At 55.5% G+C, this 19935-nt stretch overlaps 2 protein-coding genes across 4 annotated transcripts in view; one reads left to right on the top strand and one right to left on the bottom strand.

Annotated features, from left to right (window-relative positions):
* The window catches only part of KCTD19 (potassium channel tetramerization domain containing 19), a 30600-nt gene extending 21771 nt beyond the window's left edge, over window positions 1-8829 (top strand). Inside the window, exons 6-16 of the mRNA XM_058527715.1 lie at window positions 4-211; window positions 1373-1533; window positions 2873-2976; window positions 3459-3601; window positions 3791-3874; window positions 4144-4258; window positions 4662-5289; window positions 6614-6805; window positions 6972-7126; window positions 7465-7566; window positions 8716-8829. Coding sequence (XP_058383698.1) covers window positions 4-211; window positions 1373-1533; window positions 2873-2976; window positions 3459-3601; window positions 3791-3874; window positions 4144-4258; window positions 4662-5289; window positions 6614-6805; window positions 6972-7126; window positions 7465-7566; window positions 8716-8829 — 2006 coding nt within the window. The remainder of the gene's footprint in view (window positions 1-3; window positions 212-1372; window positions 1534-2872; window positions 2977-3458; window positions 3602-3790; window positions 3875-4143; window positions 4259-4661; window positions 5290-6613; window positions 6806-6971; window positions 7127-7464; window positions 7567-8715) is intronic.
* Window positions 8830-8855: 26 nt separating this feature from the next.
* On the bottom strand, window positions 8856-18283 carry PLEKHG4 (pleckstrin homology and RhoGEF domain containing G4). Of its 3 annotated transcripts, none has more exons than XM_058528024.1 (20): window positions 17522-18283; window positions 17259-17354; window positions 17061-17184; window positions 16879-16972; window positions 16721-16795; window positions 16524-16640; window positions 16256-16354; window positions 16015-16163; window positions 15715-15853; window positions 15504-15620; window positions 13676-13858; window positions 12917-13419; window positions 12596-12842; window positions 11762-11851; window positions 11456-11677; window positions 11193-11363; window positions 10941-11118; window positions 10021-10515; window positions 9818-9933; window positions 8856-9652 (listed from the first exon to the last, which is right to left on the bottom strand). In XM_058528024.1, exons 1-20 carry the CDS (start codon window positions 18030-18032, stop codon window positions 9647-9649), a joined length of 3732 nt encoding a protein of 1243 aa, XP_058384007.1. In that variant the 5' UTR covers window positions 18033-18283; the 3' UTR covers window positions 8856-9646. The 3 variants fall into 3 exon arrangements, with proteins under 3 accessions (XP_058384007.1, XP_058384009.1, XP_058384006.1); XM_058528026.1 differs by having other exon boundaries at window positions 8856-9933; window positions 10021-10254; window positions 10399-10515; XM_058528023.1 differs by having other exon boundaries at window positions 8856-9933.
* Window positions 18284-19935: the final 1652 nt, after the last annotated feature.

Raw genomic sequence — 19935 nt, 5'->3', positions numbered from 1 at the left:
CAGGTGGCTCTTCCAGGACCTCTTGTCCTCCCCCGAGCCCTGGGAAGGTAGGCCGTACAGGCCTGGAGTCCGTGAAGCCGCTGTACATGATGGCCCTGGGTCTGCTCGTGAAGTACCCTGACTCCGCGCTGGGACAGCTCCACATCGAAAGCACGCTGGATGGAAGTAGACTCTACATCACAGGGAATGGGGTCCTCTTTCAGCATGTCAAGTAAGGCCTTCCTCAAAAACAGCTCAGTCCCACTCAGGCTGGGCTTTGCCTTTCTGTAGGAACCAACCTGGGGCCTTGCTCATGAGCCAGAGGAAAAGTGTCCTTAGAGGCAAAACCATCATTTTAGCCACTCCCACCACCACCACTGGGCTAGGGCCTCAGAGGAGAGGGCTGGTGCCAAGGTGCATGGGTCCCCAAGGTTCATAGCCTTCAGACTGTTTCATATTTCTGTTATCTGCAATCCACTGCTCTGGTTCTAGCCCTGTGCCAGGTCTGAGGTGACCAGGCCACAGTTACAACTGTCAGGGGGCTGGCTATTACCCGCCTCCATGCAGACTCTCCTACAAAGGTCCTCTCCCCATCCTTGGGAGGCTCAGTAGACACAGAGAACCCAGAGCCAGGGGCGCCCCTCAGAAGCAAGAGAAGACAGGCTTCCCAGAGGAGGTGAAACTTGGCTTTTGCCTTGAGGGACAGGCTCAGAATGTCCCCAATAGTGCGGGGGCATGGATTCCAATCCTGTTTTATAGAAGGGCAAACTGAGGTTCGGAGTAGAGCAACTTCCTTAGGGTCACAAAATACACTGGTACTAAAACTAAAGGTCGAATTGGATTTTCCTGAGCCACCGGGGACAGGGTCAGCCAGCCCCAAATGCTGTCTTACTCCAATACTGTCATTTTAGGCAGAGATTCCCCACCCATTGTGTCACAGAGGGCAAAGACAAGTGCCTTTGGAGGCAGGGGGTTGATGTTCAGACCCCCACCGTCTTTCCTGGGTACACAGGGTATTAGTAATCTCCTAAGACCATGGCAGACTGTCACATAGTGACTGAGATGTCTAGGGCAGATACTTACGGGGGTAGGAAGGGAGTGGCTGGGCCCTGGTCTAGAACCTGAGACAGGGCCTAGAGGCTTACAATTAGTCAGTTTAGAGGGCTTTCCTGAAATAGGTCAAGTTCAGCTCCAAAAAGAATAAGCTTATGTGTCCAAGCTTATCCTCCTGCAAGATATCATCAGATTTCCACTTAAATCAGGAAATGATGTTTGTGACAACAGGTTTGAACACAGTGTTGGCCAAGACATTCTAGACATGGAAAGTTGACAGGCTGGACTCCCTTGGGGTGCAGTGCTGAGGCTCTCTGTGACAGGCATTTCCTCTGGGCAGGAACTGGCTGGGGACTTGCCGGCTGCCCCTGACTGAGACCATTTCTGAGGTGTACGAGCTCTGTGCCTTCCTGGACAAGAGGGACATCACCTATGAGCCAATGAAAGTGGCTCTGAAGACTCACCTGGAGCCGAAGACTCTGGCACCCATGGATGTACTCAGTAAATAAGGAAGCTTCTCAGATTGAATTCAGCATCAGGGGAGGGTTTGGGGATCAGAAAGGAAAGATGAGGCTGGCCAGAGCCAGGAACTGTAGATGGAAGAGGAAAAAAAAGGCCAGACCAACATTTGTGGGTTTTGCCTAAAGGGAAACTTTCATGTTAAGTGACCCCTCCTCACCCCAAGCCCATGAGTAGCCTCAAGCAGTACAGACTGACCCAGTGTACTGGGGGCTGCACAGGTCCCCAGGGGCATGCCTGCTCTGGCTCTGGGAGCTGACATGCTGTGCTAATTGGGTCCTTACAGCCATCCAGGGAGGAACAGTCCCTGGGTCCATTTAACAGAAGAAGCAGAGGCTAAGGGAGGTATCTTGATCAAATTACACAGTTAGATCTTGGTCAAGCCAGAGTTTGAATCTGAGTCCAAAGCCAATGTTGTTTTCATCAGCTGCCTATAACCTCTTATTAACAAAAAGTGTTTTAGGTCAAGTTTATGCTGTATTACTGTCACTCAGCAACATTCAACATTTATTGAGCACCTACCATATACCAGGACAGGAGGAGTAAACACTAGGGGTACAGAAGACAGCAAAAGGGACCCAGTCCCTATCTTCACGGAGTTCACAATCTAATTATATCCCTCTTACCTCTTGGTTATATAATCTAGTTATATACCCTTGACTCATACAAAGCTCATTAGAAACTGGTTCCCAAACATGAGAACAAAGCCTAAGTCTAGTCACCCCCAGGAAAAGGGTCATGGGTTCATCTTCCCAGAATGAAGCCCATTCTCCAGACATGCCTAGAGGCTTGGTCTCTACAGAAGTAACAGTGATGAGAGCTGGCTCTATGACATTTGCCAAACCATAAGCACAATCATACAGAGGGACTCCTAGCTCCAGTCTGAGCGGCCACATGAAAAGTTACATACCCAGGACACACCCAGCCAGAAACCAGAGGCAGGTGGCAATGTAGGTGGACAGGAACATAAGCCCAGCTTTCTTGAAAGCGGTGGGTCAAGGAAAGAGCAGCAGAGCCCTTGGGGCTGAGATTCCTGAGGGCTTACTTTCTCCACCCCCAGAGTCACCAGCTGACCCTCAAAGCTGCCATTCCAAACCTCCAAACCCACCTCAGCACCCAGGAAACTGTATGGTAAGCCACAGGGATGTCCTAAGCAGCAGAAAAGGTTGGTGTCAGGGATTTCTGCTGCTTCTCAGAGGAGGCAACACAATATGACTCATGAAGATATTGAGTCTTGACATGCAATACGTTATTGACCAAAATGCCCTACCTCATTTCTCTTCTGGTCATGTGATATGTTCCTTCTCATTGGTTTCCTTAGATGAGGAGTGGACGGCAGAAATCACTGTGTATTCCCCCCAACAGATCGTCAAAGTTTATGTTGGAAGCCACTGGTATGCAACCACCCTGCAGACCCTGCTGAAGGTACTGCTAGCCCCAGGCTGCCCTCCTCTCCCTTTGGCTTCTGTGGCTGAGCTGCTTTGGAACCTGTCACCTGACCCTCACACAGCCTCCAGCACCTGCTTAGAATAAGGATCTTGCCCCTCCTCCATGGCCCAAAGTGCTCTTATCATATGAGCCATATGCTTGCAAGGCCCTCAGGAGTTTGGGTAGGGAGGAGGCCAGTCTAAGGGGACTGGATCAAGCAGGAGTAGGGTAGGGTTCCAAATGACTAGAGAGGGGGGTCTAGGGACCAGCAAAACTTTAAGCAGAGATGATGTGCTTCTCTCTGGGTATTCTGCTCCCCACTATGGTTCCCTATAGCTGACAAGATGGACATAGAGATCCTAAAGCCTCTGCTCTAGAATGGTCAGGAAAATGAAGCGAGAGAAGACTGACCTGCTCTTACTAAAGACCTAGCCCTTTAACTAACAGACTAACAGAGTGTGGCGTCCAACCCCTTGTAGTATCCAGAACTGCTGTCCAACCCTCAGAGAGTATACTGGATCACATATGGACAGACCTTGCTGATCCACGGGGATGGCCAAATGTTCCGACACATTCTCAACTTCCTGAGACTTGGAAAACTGTTTTTACCATCTGAATTTAAGTAAGTGAAGGAAGGAATTCATATGATGAAATCCCATCCCTCTGCAACAAAGGAAACATGAGTTTGCAGCCTTCAGGGAGGCTTTATTTCCAACATGTGAACTGCTATACAAAGCAGCAGTTCTGGAGGCTTATGCCCCCACTCACGGTCCCACCCCAGCTGCCCAGTCGAACATCTCCTTGTTTGCAGGGAATGGCCCCTCTTCTGCCAGGAGGTAGAGGAATACCACATTCCATCCCTCTCAGAAGCCCTTGCCCAATGTGAGGCATACAAGTAAGGAAATTTTGCTTTGGGCACCATGTTCTGGAGTTTGGGCCTTTATATTCCTCTTGGGAATCCTGTCCTATGTCCCACCTCCCAGTAGGACCTGTTCTCCTTGAGGTTGTGGGGTGGAGCAGGCCCAGGACTGGCCAGTGACTTAAGCAAAACCCTTCTCCCCCACTGTCTAGAATTAACTCCCAGCCAAAGGGCAGACCTGACCAACTGGTTGATGGGCTAGTGGAAGCTCCTGCTCACTAACCAACCCCTCTTGGAGTCTCCAGGTCATGGAGCCAGGAGAAAGAATCTGAAAATGAAGAAGCTTTTCCCATCAGGAGGCTGCACATGGTGACAGAAGGGCCAGGGTCGCTGGTGGAATTCAGTAGAGATGCCAAAGAAGTAAGTCTCAGCCTTCTGTGGTTTGGTGTTGTCCTCAAAGAGCACCACTACGGGGCTCAGGGAGAAGACCCCACTACTGAGGGGCATGGCAAAATGAAAGAGCAGGGCCTACATGGGCTCCTGGCACAATAACTCGTTTCTGAACCTTGAAAGAGACACAGGGAATTGTTGGCTGCTTGTGGTCTGGGATGCTGATAATATGTCCTTTTGGAGTATGAGAGGCCCCTGGGCTGGCACCACCCCTACTCAGACTGAGCAAAGTTCAAATGGCTGACCCATGTAGGGGGTGGGATTGTTCTGGGTGAGCAAGTGAAGTCCCAGAGGCTCAGCTTATTAAATCTTGGGGGGAAGCTTGAATGTGGAAGCACAAAATGCCCAGAGCTACTGTGCGCCCCCTCCCCAGACCACAGCTTGCATGCCTGTGGACTTCCAAGACTGCAATGACAGGACTCCATGGAACAAGGCCAAGGGGACCCTGGCCAGGTCCAGCCAGATGGAGGAGGCTGAGGAGTACTCCCAGACCATCCAGGTGTCCCTGTGCCAAGGTGCCAAGAGGGCGGGCAACCCCAGCACATACTCACACTGTTCTGGCCTCTGTGCCAACCCCAGACACTGGGGGGCTCACCCTGAGAGTCCTCCTAAAAAGAAGTGCACCACAGTCAACCTTACACAGAAATCTGAAACCAAAGACCCTCCTGTCACCCCCATGCAAAAACTCATCTCCCTTGTGAGGGAATGGGACATGGTCAATAGCAAACAGTGGGAATTCCAGCCACTGCCAGCCCCTCGGAGCAGCTCCTTGGAGGAAGCTGCCCTGCAGCTCCCCTCGAGAAGTGAGGCTGCCTCCCAGCCCAGCACCTCAGCTTCCTGGAAAGGCCATTCCACAGCCTCAGAGAAGGACCCAGGTCCACAGGCAGGGGCTGGAGGTGGAGCCAAAGACAAGGGGCCAGAGCCAACCTTTACGCCATACTTCTCCGTAAAAAGAGCTGTTACCCTGAAGGACTGGGGCAAGCAGAGGCCAAAGGAGAGAGGTGAGTCTTGTCTCATCCTTGACCTAAGTCTCATTTACAACAGAGAGGGCAAACCTTGGCCAAGACCAGAGTGAGTTAGTGACAATGGTGGACTAAAACCCTGCAGTCACTGGTGCAAGCTCTGTGCCAAGCAGCAGACACAGAAATGACTGACACTGGCAAGGCTTGAGGGGCCAAGAGACCACATGAGGCAAAGTGATGAGCACAATGGGAAGGGGGTGCCTATGAAGTGAGAGGAGCACAAAGGAGGCTGGGGGCTAGAGTCAGCAGAGGAAGGAAGGAGAAGGCTCGAGTACTCGTGGAAACACAGGTCATTGGTCTAGCTGGAGGCCAGGCTTCCCTGGAGAAGTGATGGGAAATAAGGCTGAAGACATAAGTAATCAGGACAGGTCTTGTGAGCCAAATTCAGAACCTGGCACTTTGTTCTGATCCTAAGGGGAGTGGGCAGCCACCGAGGCATTTTAAACAAGGGAGCAAGCAGTCAGTTGTGCATTTAGAAAGCTTGCTCCAGGAGCAGAGGAAATGCAACAGTAGGAGGGGAAGTGTTAAAAGTGGTGAGGTCATTCTAGGTGAAACAGGCCAGGCAGTTGGGGGAGGAAGGGGAGAAGGATCGGGCCAAGGAGGGGCCACGTTTCTGGCTTGAGTGACTGCAAGACGGGTGGACAGTTACTGAGGTGGGATGACAAGCGAAGGACTAGGACTTGGGGAAAAGGACACATTGTGTATAAAGTGCTGAGAGACATCCAGGTGGAGAAGTCCAGGAGACAGGAGGTTTGTGGGGACTGGGCTGAAGCGAGGTGTGTTGTGTGTGGTGGGGAGAATGTGGAGATGGCCCAGGGAAGTGTCCTTCCTACAGTATTGTTGTCTTCCCTTTTAGTGGCCTCAGGCCTTGCTTGGAGGGGCCTTCTTAGGCCCTTCCTGTGAGCCCCAAGTTTGTCTGTCAAGCGTACTCTTCAGAGTGGACATGCATCCAAGTCTCACCCAAAAACCTCCTCTCATTTTATAATTTTACAAAGATTTCCAGTCCCAAGCTGGGTTATTATCAGTCCTATTTGATACCACTCTTAGTTCGACACTGGAATTTGAAAAGTTCCTTGGAGTTCTGAAATTTAGGATTTGGCTTGCAATGATTCCACAGCAATAAAGAGATGAAAGCCAGGACAGGCCCCTGCCAGCCCAGGGTGCCACTTCCGAGAAGCTAGAGGCAGCAGGTGCTGGAAGGTTGGGGTGACTGAGTGTAGTGGTCTGTCACCAGAGGTCCCCCTCCCTACTTGGGCTCTGAGGTGGTTTAAGGAGAGCCCCCCTCCTCACATTATTTTCACAGAAAGCCCTGCCCCTGAGCAGCCTCTGCCTGAGGCCAGTGAGGTGGACAGCGCAGGGGTCATCCTCAAAGTGACCCACCCTCCCGTGGTGGGCAGTGATGGCTCCTGCATGTTCTTTGAGGACAGCGTCATCTACACCACACAGATGGACAACCTCAGGCACACGCCGCCCACAGCCAGCCCCCAGCCCCGAGGTGAGGCTCTGGAGCCATGACTAGCCCTGCACTTCCTTGTGAAGTACCCAGGGTACCTCAGGGAGACAGTCTCCCTTGGGAGCCCTACACCTCTCTCCTTACTCCAGACTGGCTCTAAGGCCCCAGCTGCAGGCAGAAGTGGCCACATCCACTCTCTCCTCCACAGAGGTGACTTTCCTGAGTTTCTCTCTGTCCTGGGAAGAGATGTTTTATGCACAGAAATGTCACCGCTTCCTGACAGACATCATCCTGGATTCCATCAGGCAAAAGGACCCCAAAGCCATCACAGCCAAAGTGGTCTCCCTGGCCAACCAGCTCTGGGTATGTGTGAGAGGCTCCAGGCCCTGTTCCTTCTCCACCTGTCCCCTTGCCTCCACAATAAGTGGTGCAAGGCAAGAGGAACCAAGCCAAGAGGGGGGATAAGGGAAATAGGTCAGGGGCAGAAGGATGCCAAGAAGGGCAGGGACAGGAAGACAGGGCACCATCATCTGGACCGAACCTCGGCCAAGAGGCAGTTTGGAGTGACAATGCCCCCCGACGTCTGCGGCTCCTGCGGGCTCAGGGAAGCCCCTGCTCTGCATCCCACTCTGAGGGGTTCAGAGCAAATGTGTGTCAGGCAGCTGCCCCCAGCCCTGCCTGACTGTGGGCTCTTCTGGCAGACCCTGCACATCAGCCCCAAGCAGTTTGTGGTGGATTTGCTGGCCATCACTGGCTTCAAGGATGACCGGCACACCCAGGAACACCTGTACAGCTGGGTGGAGGTGAGGGCCACTTGCACTCCACTGGGAATGGTGACCCTATGGATGCCTCAGATGGACAATGTCTTGCTGCACCTGCATGAGGGCCAGGCCAGTGCTGCCCAGAAGGGGAGGCAGGCAACTAGACCTCTAGTCCCTGGTCCAGGGGAGGGAGAAACGATAGCTGAAATTAACCAGTCCAGAGTGGTCAAAAAACAGTATTCAGGCTACTGGTTTTTGTAATTTTCCTCCAATGATAGCAATTTTGCATTCACCACTGACAACCCTGGCCACACTCGGGGAAGCACATCCTATGAGCCCAAGCTTTTGGGGTGCTGAAATCAGACAAACTATTGGCAGCCAAACCTTTTTAACAGCTGATACCAACTTCACCTGCTTAGCCATGATGTCACCACTTTTGTACATTCATTTCATATTTAAGCTGCTTTAAAACATTCTTTACAGAGAAAAAGAAAATGTCCAATAAAGGCAAAAGAATGACCCAGGTTTTTTGTTTCTCTCTTTTTTTTTTGCTGAGGAAGATGAGCCCTAAGCTAAAATTTGTGCCCATCTTCCTCTACTTTATATGTGGGTCACCACCACAGAGTAGTTGATGAGTGGTGTAGGTCTGTGACCGGGATCCGAACCTGTGAACCCAGGCTGCCAAAGTGGAACATGCCAAACTTAACCACTATGCCACAGGGCCTGCCCCGGTTTTTTGTTTCTTGATTCCTTAAAATAATTTTAGGGTTCCAAGGTTTTTATTTTAACATTGTAGGTGAAAAAGATTTAGCTAATTTCTCATTAACCTGGTATTTCTGTAATCAAGGGCATTATTATAACACCTTCCACCATAAACACACTACTATTAGGCCTCTGGCTAGTTTATTGATTGGAAAGGTGAAGTCAGCATCTATGGCTAAACGGTGGAAAACCAGTGGCAGGAAACATACATTTTTGACCCTCTGGTTATTCTCTTTGTTCTCTGGTAGCCACCCCTAGCCATAGCCCTGTGAGATGCCTTTGGGCAGAACTGAGCCCAAGAGCATCAGGTTCCCAACAGCTGGCCTTGCCCTTCCCCTGTGCCCACCCAGATGGGAGGACCTTGCCCACACACAGCCAGAGTGGGGAACTGGCCAGCAAATCAGAAATAAGACCAGCCTTTCCTTCCAGCTCACACTGCCTTTTGCCAGGAAATATGGCCGCTGCGTGGACCTGCTCATCCAGAGAGGCCTGTCTACGTCTGTCTCTTATTCTATCCTGGGCAAGTACTTACAAGAGGGCTAGGGTGCCCAGCGACGCTGCCCCCACATACCCACAACAGCCAAGGCTCATTTTAACTGGGGATATCCCCAGAATGCATGTGCTATTCAAGGATGCGCATCAGTCTATTTTTTATTATAAACAAATAAAGTGTAAATCATGAGCCAAGGGCCTGGACTCCCTCTCTGAGACACCAAAGACCTAACAACCAGTGAAGTAATTTTAGACAACAACTGTAATTGAAAGCTATTCTAAAAGCATTGAGTAAATATAATCAAACTGACCCAGGAAAGAAGGGGCTGGGCCTGGGGAGCTACAGCAAGCAAGAGTAAGGGTCCAATAGGGATGGGCCTACCCCTAAGTTTGGGGAATGTGGCTTTGAGATCTAGGGGTGGGAAGCAGCTGCTGGGAAGCCACCTGTGTTCCTCCTGAGGGTGGGGGGCAGCCCAGTCACTGCCAGAGCCACTTGGTGCTCCACCAGCCTAGAGCATGGAAACAAACACCCACCCTCTGCTTAGCCTAATCCTAATCCACAACTGGGATGGGAGCTGGAAAGGGGGACAAAAGAAGGGGATACAGGGCCAGGAGCCCAGGATCAGGGTGCTCATGAATGAACTCATGAATGAGAGTCTGAAGGCTCTGCAGCCAGACTCCCCTGGAGAGACCCCTGCTGGTCTGCCAATGGGCACAGACCTCAGAAAGGGCAGTCAATAGGGCTGTGCACGTGGGCTGGAGATGGACCAAGTGCCAGCCATGCCCTGGTCACAGCAGATCCTGAGAGGAGGTGATGTTCCTTGGATCTACAGACTGCCGGGTCCACTGTCCACCTTCAAGCCCAGGCTCAGACCTGTGGTGCCAAGTTAGGCATGAATGCCTATTTCCCTGGCTCAGGGTCCAGGTGGGGTCTCTGGGGAATGGCTCTGGCCCAATGCCCCCACCTAAAGGAAAGGCAGCCACAGGCCTGGACTGGGCTAGGGAGGGCCTGGTGGGTATAGGGCAAAATGGCACTCACATAGGACAAGTCCTCCAGGCCCCTGCCCAGGGCCTGCCCTGACACACAGCTGCTGTCAGAGCCACTGGAGCCACTGGCTGACAGGCACTGGGATGAGACCTCTGAGTCCTCAGGAGCTATGGAAGGAAACTGGGTGAGCTGTCAGCAGGGCAGGCCCAGATCCCAAGCCATGCCCTCCTGCCTCTGGCTAAGCCCAGACCTACTCAAAGACGGCTGGCTGCTCAGCTCCACTTCAGCCTCCAGTGCTGCTTCCTCTGGGAAGCTGGTGGAATACAGGGGCCAGTGGAGGCCCAGAAGAGCTGGGTCTCTGTACAGGTGCAGGTTGAGGGACCCCAGTACAGAGCAAGAGGCAGGGTCTCCAGGAAGGGAGCTCGAGGCCCCCAGGTAGGGGCTGTCATAGTCAAATGGGGCCACAGCAATGGAGGCCCGAGAGCGAACTGCATAAGAGAGAGGGTCAGGTTGAGACAGGCCAGAGCCCACCTGGGCCAAGGTCCCAAGGGGAGCACAGGCCAAGGCTGACAGAGGTCCATGTTGCCTCCAGCAGCTCTCCTCACCCCCGACCCCTATAGCCTGCCTGCTACCTCGGCACTTCAGGAAGTAGTTGACGGTGCGGTCGTTGATAGCTTCCTCGCTGGGGGCGATGTCCCGGAAGGCCTTGCTCCCCACACCCATGGACACCATCTCAGCCATGCGCACCTCTGAGTGGAGAGTGGGCATAGGTCGGGCCCCTCTGGAAATCAGCTTGGCCCTTGGGCCTCTGTCTACCCCTCCTGCTTAAATAAGTCTTTCCTGTACACCCACACCCAGCAGATTAACTGTCTGTGCACTGAGCCTTTCTGGTGCCAGGCTCTCTCCTCCCAACAATCCCGTGGGCAGTTGTCCTAATTCCTCTTTTGAAGATGAGCCCTCTGATATGCAGAGAGGTTAATACTGTGTCCATAGTCAGAAACAGTGACAGGAGGACTGCCTGACTTTGAAGTTCTTTCCCCTGCACTGGCTGCTGCTGATCCTTCTCCCTACTCCCAAGCATTTCCAGGTCTCTAGGCCCTCTCTGGGCCCCTGTGGGACAATGTAAGCTCTCCACAGAGAGGAGTGTGGGTTGAAGTAGGGGGCAGGGACCCACCCTTGTTGTGGACGGCCTGCCTCCAGAGCAGGCGAGAGATGTCAGCTGTCCAAGCCTGCTTGGTGGCCAAGCTGGCAGCTTGCAGCACAAAGGTGTCCCTGGCCTTGCGACGGCGGAACCAGATCTCAAAGCGCAGGTTGCTATCCCCACAGCATTCAGTGAGGCCAAGGTCTGCCATCTGTGTGGCCGAGAGAAGGGCTTGGTGAGGCACTGGGCGAGCAGGATGCACAGGGCAGGGTCAGGTGGGCCTACCTTGAAGGAGCGCTTGTAGGCAAATGTGTCGACGCCTGTGGATCCTCGGCGAGGCTTGCTGAAGAGCAGCAGCTCTTCAAAGAGGAAGATACGGCGCAAGGACTTGTGGCGCCCAGTGCGCACTGTGAACTCATCCTGTCGCACCAGCTGCCCCTGTTCCTTGAGGTTAACCTGCCAAGTTGGGGCCCGGTAGGTGCCTAGCCTCTTCTGGCCCCTGTCTTCACACCCGTTGCACCAGCCCACCACAGCCTGAGATGACTTACGTCACAGCCCTGGATGGCGTCCATGGCTAGCAGGTCATTGCCATGTCGCAGCTGGAAGCGCACGAGGCTCTGGGCGGCCCGCAAGGCACTCTGCTCCTGCGTGGGCCCCCCACAGGCCCGTGCCAGCTCCTGCAGCAGCAGTGCATACTTGCTCATGCGCTGGATGGGCTTCAGAAGGTAGGAGGCCAAGTCCAGTTGGTCCCCCAGTGCTTGCTGCTTGTCCTGCCAGGTAGATGGGAGACCATCAGGTGGCTTCAAGGTACTCCCTCCATCCCCTCCTCCCGCTACAGTCTCAGGCTCGCCTACCTTGAAGAAGATGTGACCATAGCTGGTCATCAAGGCATCAGAGCGAGGTTTATTCTTGCTATAGAGGGCATACATCCCAAACTGCACCCTCTGCAAGGACACATGGCTCAGCCTAGGTGAAAGGGGCTGAGCTCCCAAGTCTGCCCTGACTCGGGCCAGACACTCTCAGCTTGAGAAGACCAAAATGCCAACAGGAAGCTCCCAGGGAGGCCTCCCCCACAGAGCCAATCTACCCTGCTTTGAATGAGGGGTGATCTGGCAAGAACAGAGACTGTACAGAGGGGTACTTCTCCATAGGCCCTCTGGGGATGAAGTCCTGCATCCAGCTCTGCTCTTCCCACAGCTCTATGAACACCACTCTAGTCTCACCTCACCTCGAACTACCCCTCTTGCTCACTACACTCAGCCACGTTGACCTTACTCTTCCTTGACCACTGGGCCTCTTTCCTGGCCCAGGGCTTTGCACTTGATCTGGATGGAACACTCTGACTCTAGCTCCTCCCTCTGGCCTCAGCTCAAACGTCAGCTCCTCTAAGAGGCCTCTCTAACTGCTTTTGCTAAAGGGGGTACCCCTGCCCTGTGGCTAACTCACAATTATCTTTCTATCCTGATTATTTTTCTCCTAGCCCCAACTATAATCTGGAGTTACCTTTTTCACTTTTATGTCTCCTCTACTAAACTATGAGCGCCCTGAAGGGCAGGGACCTTATGGGTCTCACTTATAGCTGTACCAAGCACAGGACCTGGCACCAAGCATGTGCAAAGTAGCTCTTTGTTGAGTGTGGCAGAACTCACACTTGTTGAGCTGGGGGCCATGTGGCCTGGGGGGCTTACGTGACGCAGGAAGGCATAGGCCACCCGGGGTGGGTGCCGCGTGCAGGCCTCCAGCTCACGCAGGAAGAAATGGCAGTGGAAGTCCCGCAGCTTCTCCAGGTTGCCAAAGAGGTGAGCACGCTGGCCACGGAGGCCCTGGGGCACATCAGGGCGATCCAGCTCAGGGAAGTAGTTCTCTATGGTGTAGTCAAGGGCACGGACATACTCCCGCTCTGTAGCCACCATCTCCGCCAGCACCAGCTGGAGCCTACCAGGTGGGTGAGGTCAGGACCCAAGACATCTGCCCTGCCCTGCCCTCCCGGCCCTGCCCACTGCCTGCACCTGTTGGGGCTCCTGGGGTCAGAGCTGCCTGATGGAGGCATGGTAGGGGATGACCCTGGCTGGGCACCACCTCCGACCTCTGGTCCATGGCAGGCAGCCACAATGGCCCCATGGTGGCACTGGTGGGCAGTCTCTCGGAGACTCTGCCCCAGATTCCGATCAAGGCTGTATGCCTTCCTCAGGGGAGGGGTGGCAGGTGCAGCAGGGACCCGACTGACACACAGGCTAGCTGTGCTGCCTGTTGGTGGTGGCTTCAGGGCAGCCTCTAGCTTCTGGTCCAGGGCCAGCCAGGTGTCCTGGCACCGCGCCCAGGCCCAGCGGCACTCCTGGCGGATGCCTTCGGAGCCCAGCCCTGTGGCCAGAGCCCACATCTTTCGGAAGTGGGCAGGAGGCAAGTCAGGGTGCTTGGTCCAATGCAACTGCAGCCGTTGCAGCACGACCCCTGGGCGCTCCTGCTCCAGCTCTGCCAACACCCGCTGCCCCTCCTCAGCCCATGTCGAAGCCTGCAACACCAAGGCCACACAGACATTGAAAGAGAATCCCACAGAGACCGCTGAGCCTTCTCCTCTACCCACTCCCCATCCCCACAGGATGCTGGCCCCAGGCCACATCCCCAGTGGTTAGATTTCGGGGTCAGACTGAAGACAAGGAGGGAGAAGAGGCAGGAGGTCCAGGAAGAGCTCAGGCTGTGGTGGAGCTGGGCAGCCATCCTCTGGCCCCACCGACCACCTGGAGTCAGGGACGGGACCCCTCACCAACCTGCTTGAAGAACTGCAACAGCTTCTCAGCATCTGCCAGCTGCTGCCGCCGCTGGGCCAAAGCCCTAGAAAATTCAGTCAGCTGGGCTTGCAAGGCCAGAAAGCGGGCCCCAGGGGGGCCCAGTTCAGCTGCCTCCCAGCCAGCCAGTGGCTGCAGAAACTTCTCACCTCGCCTGACCTGCTCCTGGAGACAGAGATTGGGCTCAGCTGGCCCTAAGCCTGGTGGTCAAGCCTCCATGCCCAGGTCTTTTCTACCCACATCTAAATGTCATCAAATCTCTCCTGTGATTGAAGACCTTCCCTCCACTCCCACCCATTCTCCCTTCTCTCTGTGCCCCTCTCCACAGCTAAACTTCCTGGAGGAACTGTCTGTCCTCTCTATCACTGCTTCTTCAACTTCTCAGCCCACTCCAAACCCACTTCTGCCTCCATCCCCTGCACTTCTCAGGTCTCCTCTGACTACCACTCAGCAACATCCAACCCTTTCTCCCCTGGCTCCCCTGCCCCCTCCCCATTCTCCTGATTCTCCTGGTCCTGCTCTGATGGTTCCTCCTCTTGCTCCCTGTTCCTCACCTGGGCCATTAAATGCTGGGGCTCCTGAAGACAGTCCACTCTCTCTCCCCAGACAGTCTTGTGTGACCACACTTCAAATGTCACCCACACACCCACATCTCCCAAGTGACCCTCTGCAGCCAGATCTCTCCTCTGAGCTCTAGACCCAATCCCCAGGGGTCTTTGTCTCATTCCCTCACAGTCATCTCCAAAGCACACCCAAGACTGGATTCATGAAAGCCCTTCCCCCAGAAAGTCCTTGTCTCCTGATCCCTCTCTCAGGGAACAGCACCCATTCATCCTTACAACCTCCCTTTCCCTCTCCCCTCTCTTATGTACCCACCATCAAATCCCATCAATTTCTCAAATCCATCTCCTCTGCCACCATCCTGGTCAGAGCAAGCATCACTCCCACCCATACCATTGCAATTGCCCCTTCAATGGACTCTCCACGTCCATCCTCCAAGTCACTGTCTACCCAGAAAATAAGGTAATCTTCCTAGAACACGGATCTGATTACGTGACTTTCCTGCTTAAATTTTACACTGCTACAGGGCCCAGCAATCTGGCCACTGACCACATTTTCAGCCTTCTTTTACCTCATCTCACACTACTCTCCCTCTTCTGCTCTGCATTTCAACCTGTCCTTCTCATGGTTCTTCAGGCAAGTCATGCTCCTTCCTACCACAGGATCTTTGCACATGCTGTTTGCTGCCTCAGCCTGGAATGTCTCTTATCCCCAACCCTCATCTGCTTGGTTAACCCCAACCTATCCTTCAGCTCTCAACTCAAAAGTCACTATCTCAAGAACGCTTGCCTACCAGAAAGAGAAATACAAACACTGCATGATTTCACTCATTTGTGGAAGATAAACCAACACACAGACAGACAGAACTGTTTGGTGGTTACCAGGGGCAAGGGGAGTGGGGGGTGGGCACAAGGGGTGGAGGGATGCATTTATATGGTGACTGACAAACAATAATGTACAACAAAAATTTAACAACTTAAAAAAAAAAGAAAGCTGGCCCAACACCCTTTCTGGGTCAAGTCTTTATTATACACTCAGGTAGAAACACCTGCATTGCTTCTCGCCAGAGCTTTTGCCTCAGTTTGCAAACACACATATATTACTTGGAACTTTTGACAACAACTGATCTCTTCTGCTGGATTATAAATTACAAGAGAGCAAAAGACAGATTTGCTTTCACCCACCCTGCATTTCTAGTCCCTGGCAAAGTGCCCCAGTGCCTACGGAATAAACAAGTGACCAAACTCACCTGGGCAACCCGGTCCAGCTCCTGAAAGGGGCCTTGAGCCTGGAGCAGCATGTCCAGTGAGGGCTCCCTTGGCTTCTCAAGTGCTGGCCAGCCCTCCTTCTGTAGCCACACTTCAATCTGGAGGGGCACAAGCAGGGAAAGGAGAGCTGCTGTAGGGTAGGGGTCATGCTTGAGATTAGGGGCGGGGCCCATCTGGGCAGATAGTTCCCACCTGGTGCAGCCGGCCCTCCTGGGCCTCCAGCGTCTGGACCAACTCCAGTGCCTGTACTCGACGGTTACTCTGCAGGGTGAGTTGGTGCAGCAGTCCGTCCACACGCCCATACAGCTCATCGACCTCGTCCACCGCTGGCCTAGTGCAGGGTACATGGTCTTAGGGCCCCTGCCAGTTGCCTTGCTCCACTCCACCCTGTCCTGGGACCATAATCCTGGCTGGTTCTGAGCCAGCCAGCTGAATCCTTCGCATGGGAAAGGGTGGGCTGGGGCAAGATCTGGAAGCTGGGCTTGCACCTACCTGTAGTCTGGGCTCAGGGTCACCTCTGGGACCTCCTGCTTCAGCCATGCCAGCTCCAATCCCCCCTGGCACTGTAGCCATGCCAGCCGTGGCGAGTCTAGCACATGCTGCATCAGGACCCGTGCCTGCCGTAGCAACCGACTGACTTCCTGTGATCAAGGGCAACAGGCCTTGGAGGTGGCCATGGGAGAAAAGGAGGGAGACGGGAGCATTTGGGGAGGTGTTGGAAGGGGACACTCACCCCAGACTTCATGGGCTGAGGCACAGCCTTCACGCTCTCAATGGCCCCCTGGAGCAGGGCACAAACCACCTGGCAGCTCTGCAGTAGGGCTTCCAGACGCTGTGAGTAGGGTCAGGTATGACCAGAGCAGAGCACAGTGCTGGTCCCAGGCATCCTGGATTCCAGGCCACCGCAGCCAGCTTTGTGCTGCTCAAGCCAGCCCAGGAGAGGCTCCTCTGCTGGCCAGGTTGCCTGCACACCCGCCCTATGCCCCACCCAGTGCACTGACCATCCGGAAGTCCAGCCAGGCCTGGTGACAGTAAGGCAGGCCTCCTCCCAGTGAAGTGGGCAACCCCGAGGTAGAGATGTGGGTCAGCAGGCTCTGATGAGAGGGCAGCTGCTCTAGCTGCAGGAAAAGAAGGTGGTGTAACCCAGGCCTGGAGGGGAAGCACCACACCTCCACCCCTGGCCAATATGGCTCAGTACCTGCAGCCCTGAAGGCACCTCCTCAGGCATCTTTCCCACTAGGAGCACCTGGTGCACCGACCCTGGGGCTGCTTCCTGCAAGGAATCTGAGTTCAGCCCTGCCCCCCCAACCCTACACAAAAGGTATGGGGGAGTGGGGCTTACAACCCTGTACTCACTTGCAGTTGGCTGAGCCCCCAGAAGAGGGAAGAGCTCGGGGGACAAATTCTGGCATCCACTAGCACGGTCAGTCCCAGGGCCTGTACTTCAGGTCTAAAGGGGCAGGCTTTGGTTCAGTATCTAATTCCCAGGCACTGCCATCTCCTGGCTCAGGCCCGTCCCCCAATCTCCTCCCCCTAACCTGGGGATGCTTCGCAGGTAAAGCAGGAGGCGGAAGAGTTCACGGCTGCTGCACTTGGGGTGAAGCCAGGCTGGGCTATGGGCACAGAGAAGCAGTACTGCTCGACCTTCTACATCCCGAGTCCCTGTAGGGAGAGGGCAGTGAACACCTGTCCAATCAAGTCACCCCACCTCCACCACCACTAGTCTCTCCCACTACCTGGTAGGGCTGCCATGCCACTGGCCAGCAGCTCCCAGGTGAGGTCTTGGGCCAGGAGGTAGTCAGTGGGCTTAGAGAGGCTGGATCTACTGCGGTCTTGGGAAGGGAAATGGCTTGGGTCTGCATTGGGCCACCTACCCCAAGACCCCTTCTGAGACCTTGACTTCAGTCTGAGTAGGGTCAGAGCCCTCCCCAAGTCTTGGCACCCACCTCCAGGCACCTCCTACTCCCTTCCAAGACTTCCCTGCCCAGTTCTCCCTTACCTGACTCCAGCAGCTCTGATGACGTCTCAGATGAAGAGTCTCCAAGGTCCACAGGGTCACTTTCCAACCCCTCAGGACCCAAGCTGGCTGGCATTACCCTGCCTGGAACTGGGTCCCCTGCCAACCCTCCCCCTTGGCTGGCACTCTTGCCCTGTGCCAGGCTGAGGTGGGAGGACATTGGGCATAGAAGGCTCTCAACTTCAGAGAAGGCTGGTTCCTCTGACTTGACTGAGGAACCTCCTAAGGTGCTCCTCTGGCCATCCCCTGACCCATCTGCAGCCATCTGTCCTGGGGGTGACTGAAACTCTCCAGGCAAGGGGCTGCACTGTAGCCCATCACCCTGGGCTGCCCCTGCTGGTGGTCTTGTGGGATTAGGGTCTTTAACCTGCATCTGCGAAGCAGGTTCTTCCTCATCCCAGGCATCCCTGAAACTGCACACAGCAAACCTCCAGTCGGTGGCATGACCCTGGGTGTCTGGGGACTCACCCCCATCCTCTGGGGACCCTTCCATCACCCTCTCCTTAAGGCCGGGCCTTCTCAGGGCCAGTGAGAGAGGGGCTGGGGCCTCGGTGTGAACTGAGGCCTCAGCTCTTCCAGGAAATGGGTAGAATACGGTCGGGTAGGAATCGGCAGGTAACGCAGGCAGAACGCACTAGGCCATACAAGGTGCCAGTCTTGGTGTCCGCGCACAGAGGGTACAGATGCTGCCGCAGTTCAGACCTGAGGAGACGGGAGACCGGCACAGGTCTCCCTTCTGTCCAGGCCCTGCCCGCCTGCGCTCACGTGGGCCTCCGCCGGGTGGGCCCCCACGCTGGGTGGGCCCCCACGCTGGGATGCGCACTCACCGCCATGCTTTGCAGGCCTATGCGGGTGGGAGGCTGATGGCGTGGGCACGGCGCAGCCTCCTGCTCGCGCTCAGTCCTGCCCAGCCGGCACTGGCCTCGCCGCGACTCGCGCAGCCCCAACCCCATCACCCGCCCGCCGCACTCACGCCCCCGGGGTGCGCTGCCGGGATCCGCGAGGCCCGGGAAGCAGCGCAGCTCGTGCCCTCGAACGTACCGCACCGCCGCCTCGACGGCGAGTACAGCGCGCCGCCTGGCGTCCGCAGGCGCCGCTTCCTGGCCGCGGGGCAGGGAACGCAGGGCGGCAAAGGACGCGGCGCCGCGCCGCCCCCTGGGGGCCGGAGGACGGAGCCACAGCCCACCCCGCCAGGCCCGACGGCAGCCGCCCGAAGCGCCCGGAAGCGCGGGTCCTCGCAGCGCCCCTTGCCCGCCGCCCCCTCCTCCCCCGCGTGTCGGAAAGGCTCTGCTCCACCCCCACCCCCACCCCTACCCCAGGGCCCTGCTGACTTTGACTCGGCTCCTCAGTCCGCCGGTAGGGGCAGCGACCAACGGCCGTTCCACTGTGCCCACTCCCTGGGCCTGCTGAAGGGCGCCGGAAGCGATCCCCCGCTGGGGAAGGCGGTGTGGGTGCGCGAGGGTGAGTAAGGGTGTGGGTCCTCCTGGGGGCGGGAGGGAGGCGGGGGAAGGGGCTTGCCAGGGCTTCTGCTCTTGAAGGCACGCAGTATGAGAGAAGCCCTGCCCCAGCCTTCCTCGGCAAAACAAGGAACACTCATTCCTCTCAGCCAGGAGAAAGTGTGGGCCCAGGGTCCCAGGAGGTCCCTAGAGCCCAGACCAGCTGCTTGGGACTGCTGGAAGCTAGGAGGAGGATGGGAGGATGGGGGGGAGGGGCCCCGCTATTGCAGCCCCCATCTTTCTTCCAGTCCCCAGGCCCAGGCACCAAGGGACAGGTTGTATGATCCCACGACGGGATGAGGGGCTGCTGTTTGGGCTGGAGGGAAGGAGGGGGCAGGGAACCCTCTGGGATGGGAGCTGACCTAGGCCTGCCAGAATCCACCAGTCTACCAGGCCCAGACCCTCTACTCCCTTGCATTCCTAGCACTTCTTTCAGGTACAGTGCGGAGGAAGCCCCTCCCCAGTCCCACACCACCTCCCCACCAAGTTCAGCCAAGGAGGCTGGGATGGGGTTCCTGGAGCCTCAGAGACACTAACCCAGGTCTGCTGCTCCACTTACCTGCTGGGTGAGCTCCAGCCACTCAGTTCTCTTTGAGCCTCGCCTTACTTACCTGTAAAAAAAGAAAGTCGTTCCTTTCTCCTGAGGTTGCCATGAGGACTAGGGAAGACTTCATATGCTAGATGCCCACTTGCCATCAGCACTTGGGCTGTGTTCATGCCCTTCCCTTCATTTCACCCTCAGTCAGAGGATCCTGAACTGGTGAAAGTCGCTTGGATAGTTGACTTGTGAGATCCCTCCCAGCTCTGAAGTGTGAGATCCCTTTGGGGCATGTGGGCCTGTCCTGACACTCCCCAAAATTCATAGGAAGACTGTAAGAAGGTGGGCTATGTGGCCAGAAG

This window comes from Diceros bicornis, chromosome 32, assembly GCF_020826845.1.
Source record: "Diceros bicornis minor isolate mBicDic1 chromosome 32, mDicBic1.mat.cur, whole genome shotgun sequence".
Classification (NCBI taxonomy): domain Eukaryota; kingdom Metazoa; phylum Chordata; class Mammalia; order Perissodactyla; family Rhinocerotidae; genus Diceros; species Diceros bicornis.
This window is presented reverse-complemented; position numbering and strand designations above follow the sequence as displayed.

Coding starts and splice junctions, on each gene's coding strand:
- PLEKHG4 (XM_058528023.1), bottom strand. CDS start 18,032: ATGGAAGGGTCCCCAGAGGATGGGGGTGAGTCCCCAGACACCCAGGGT. Junction 11,364..11,455: donor ACGCCATCCAGGGCTGTGAC/GTAAGTCATCTC, acceptor CCAACTTGGCAG/GTTAACCTCAAGGAACAGGG. Junction 11,119..11,192: donor CCTACAAGCGCTCCTTCAAG/GTAGGCCCACCT, acceptor TCGGCCACACAG/ATGGCAGACCTTGGCCTCAC.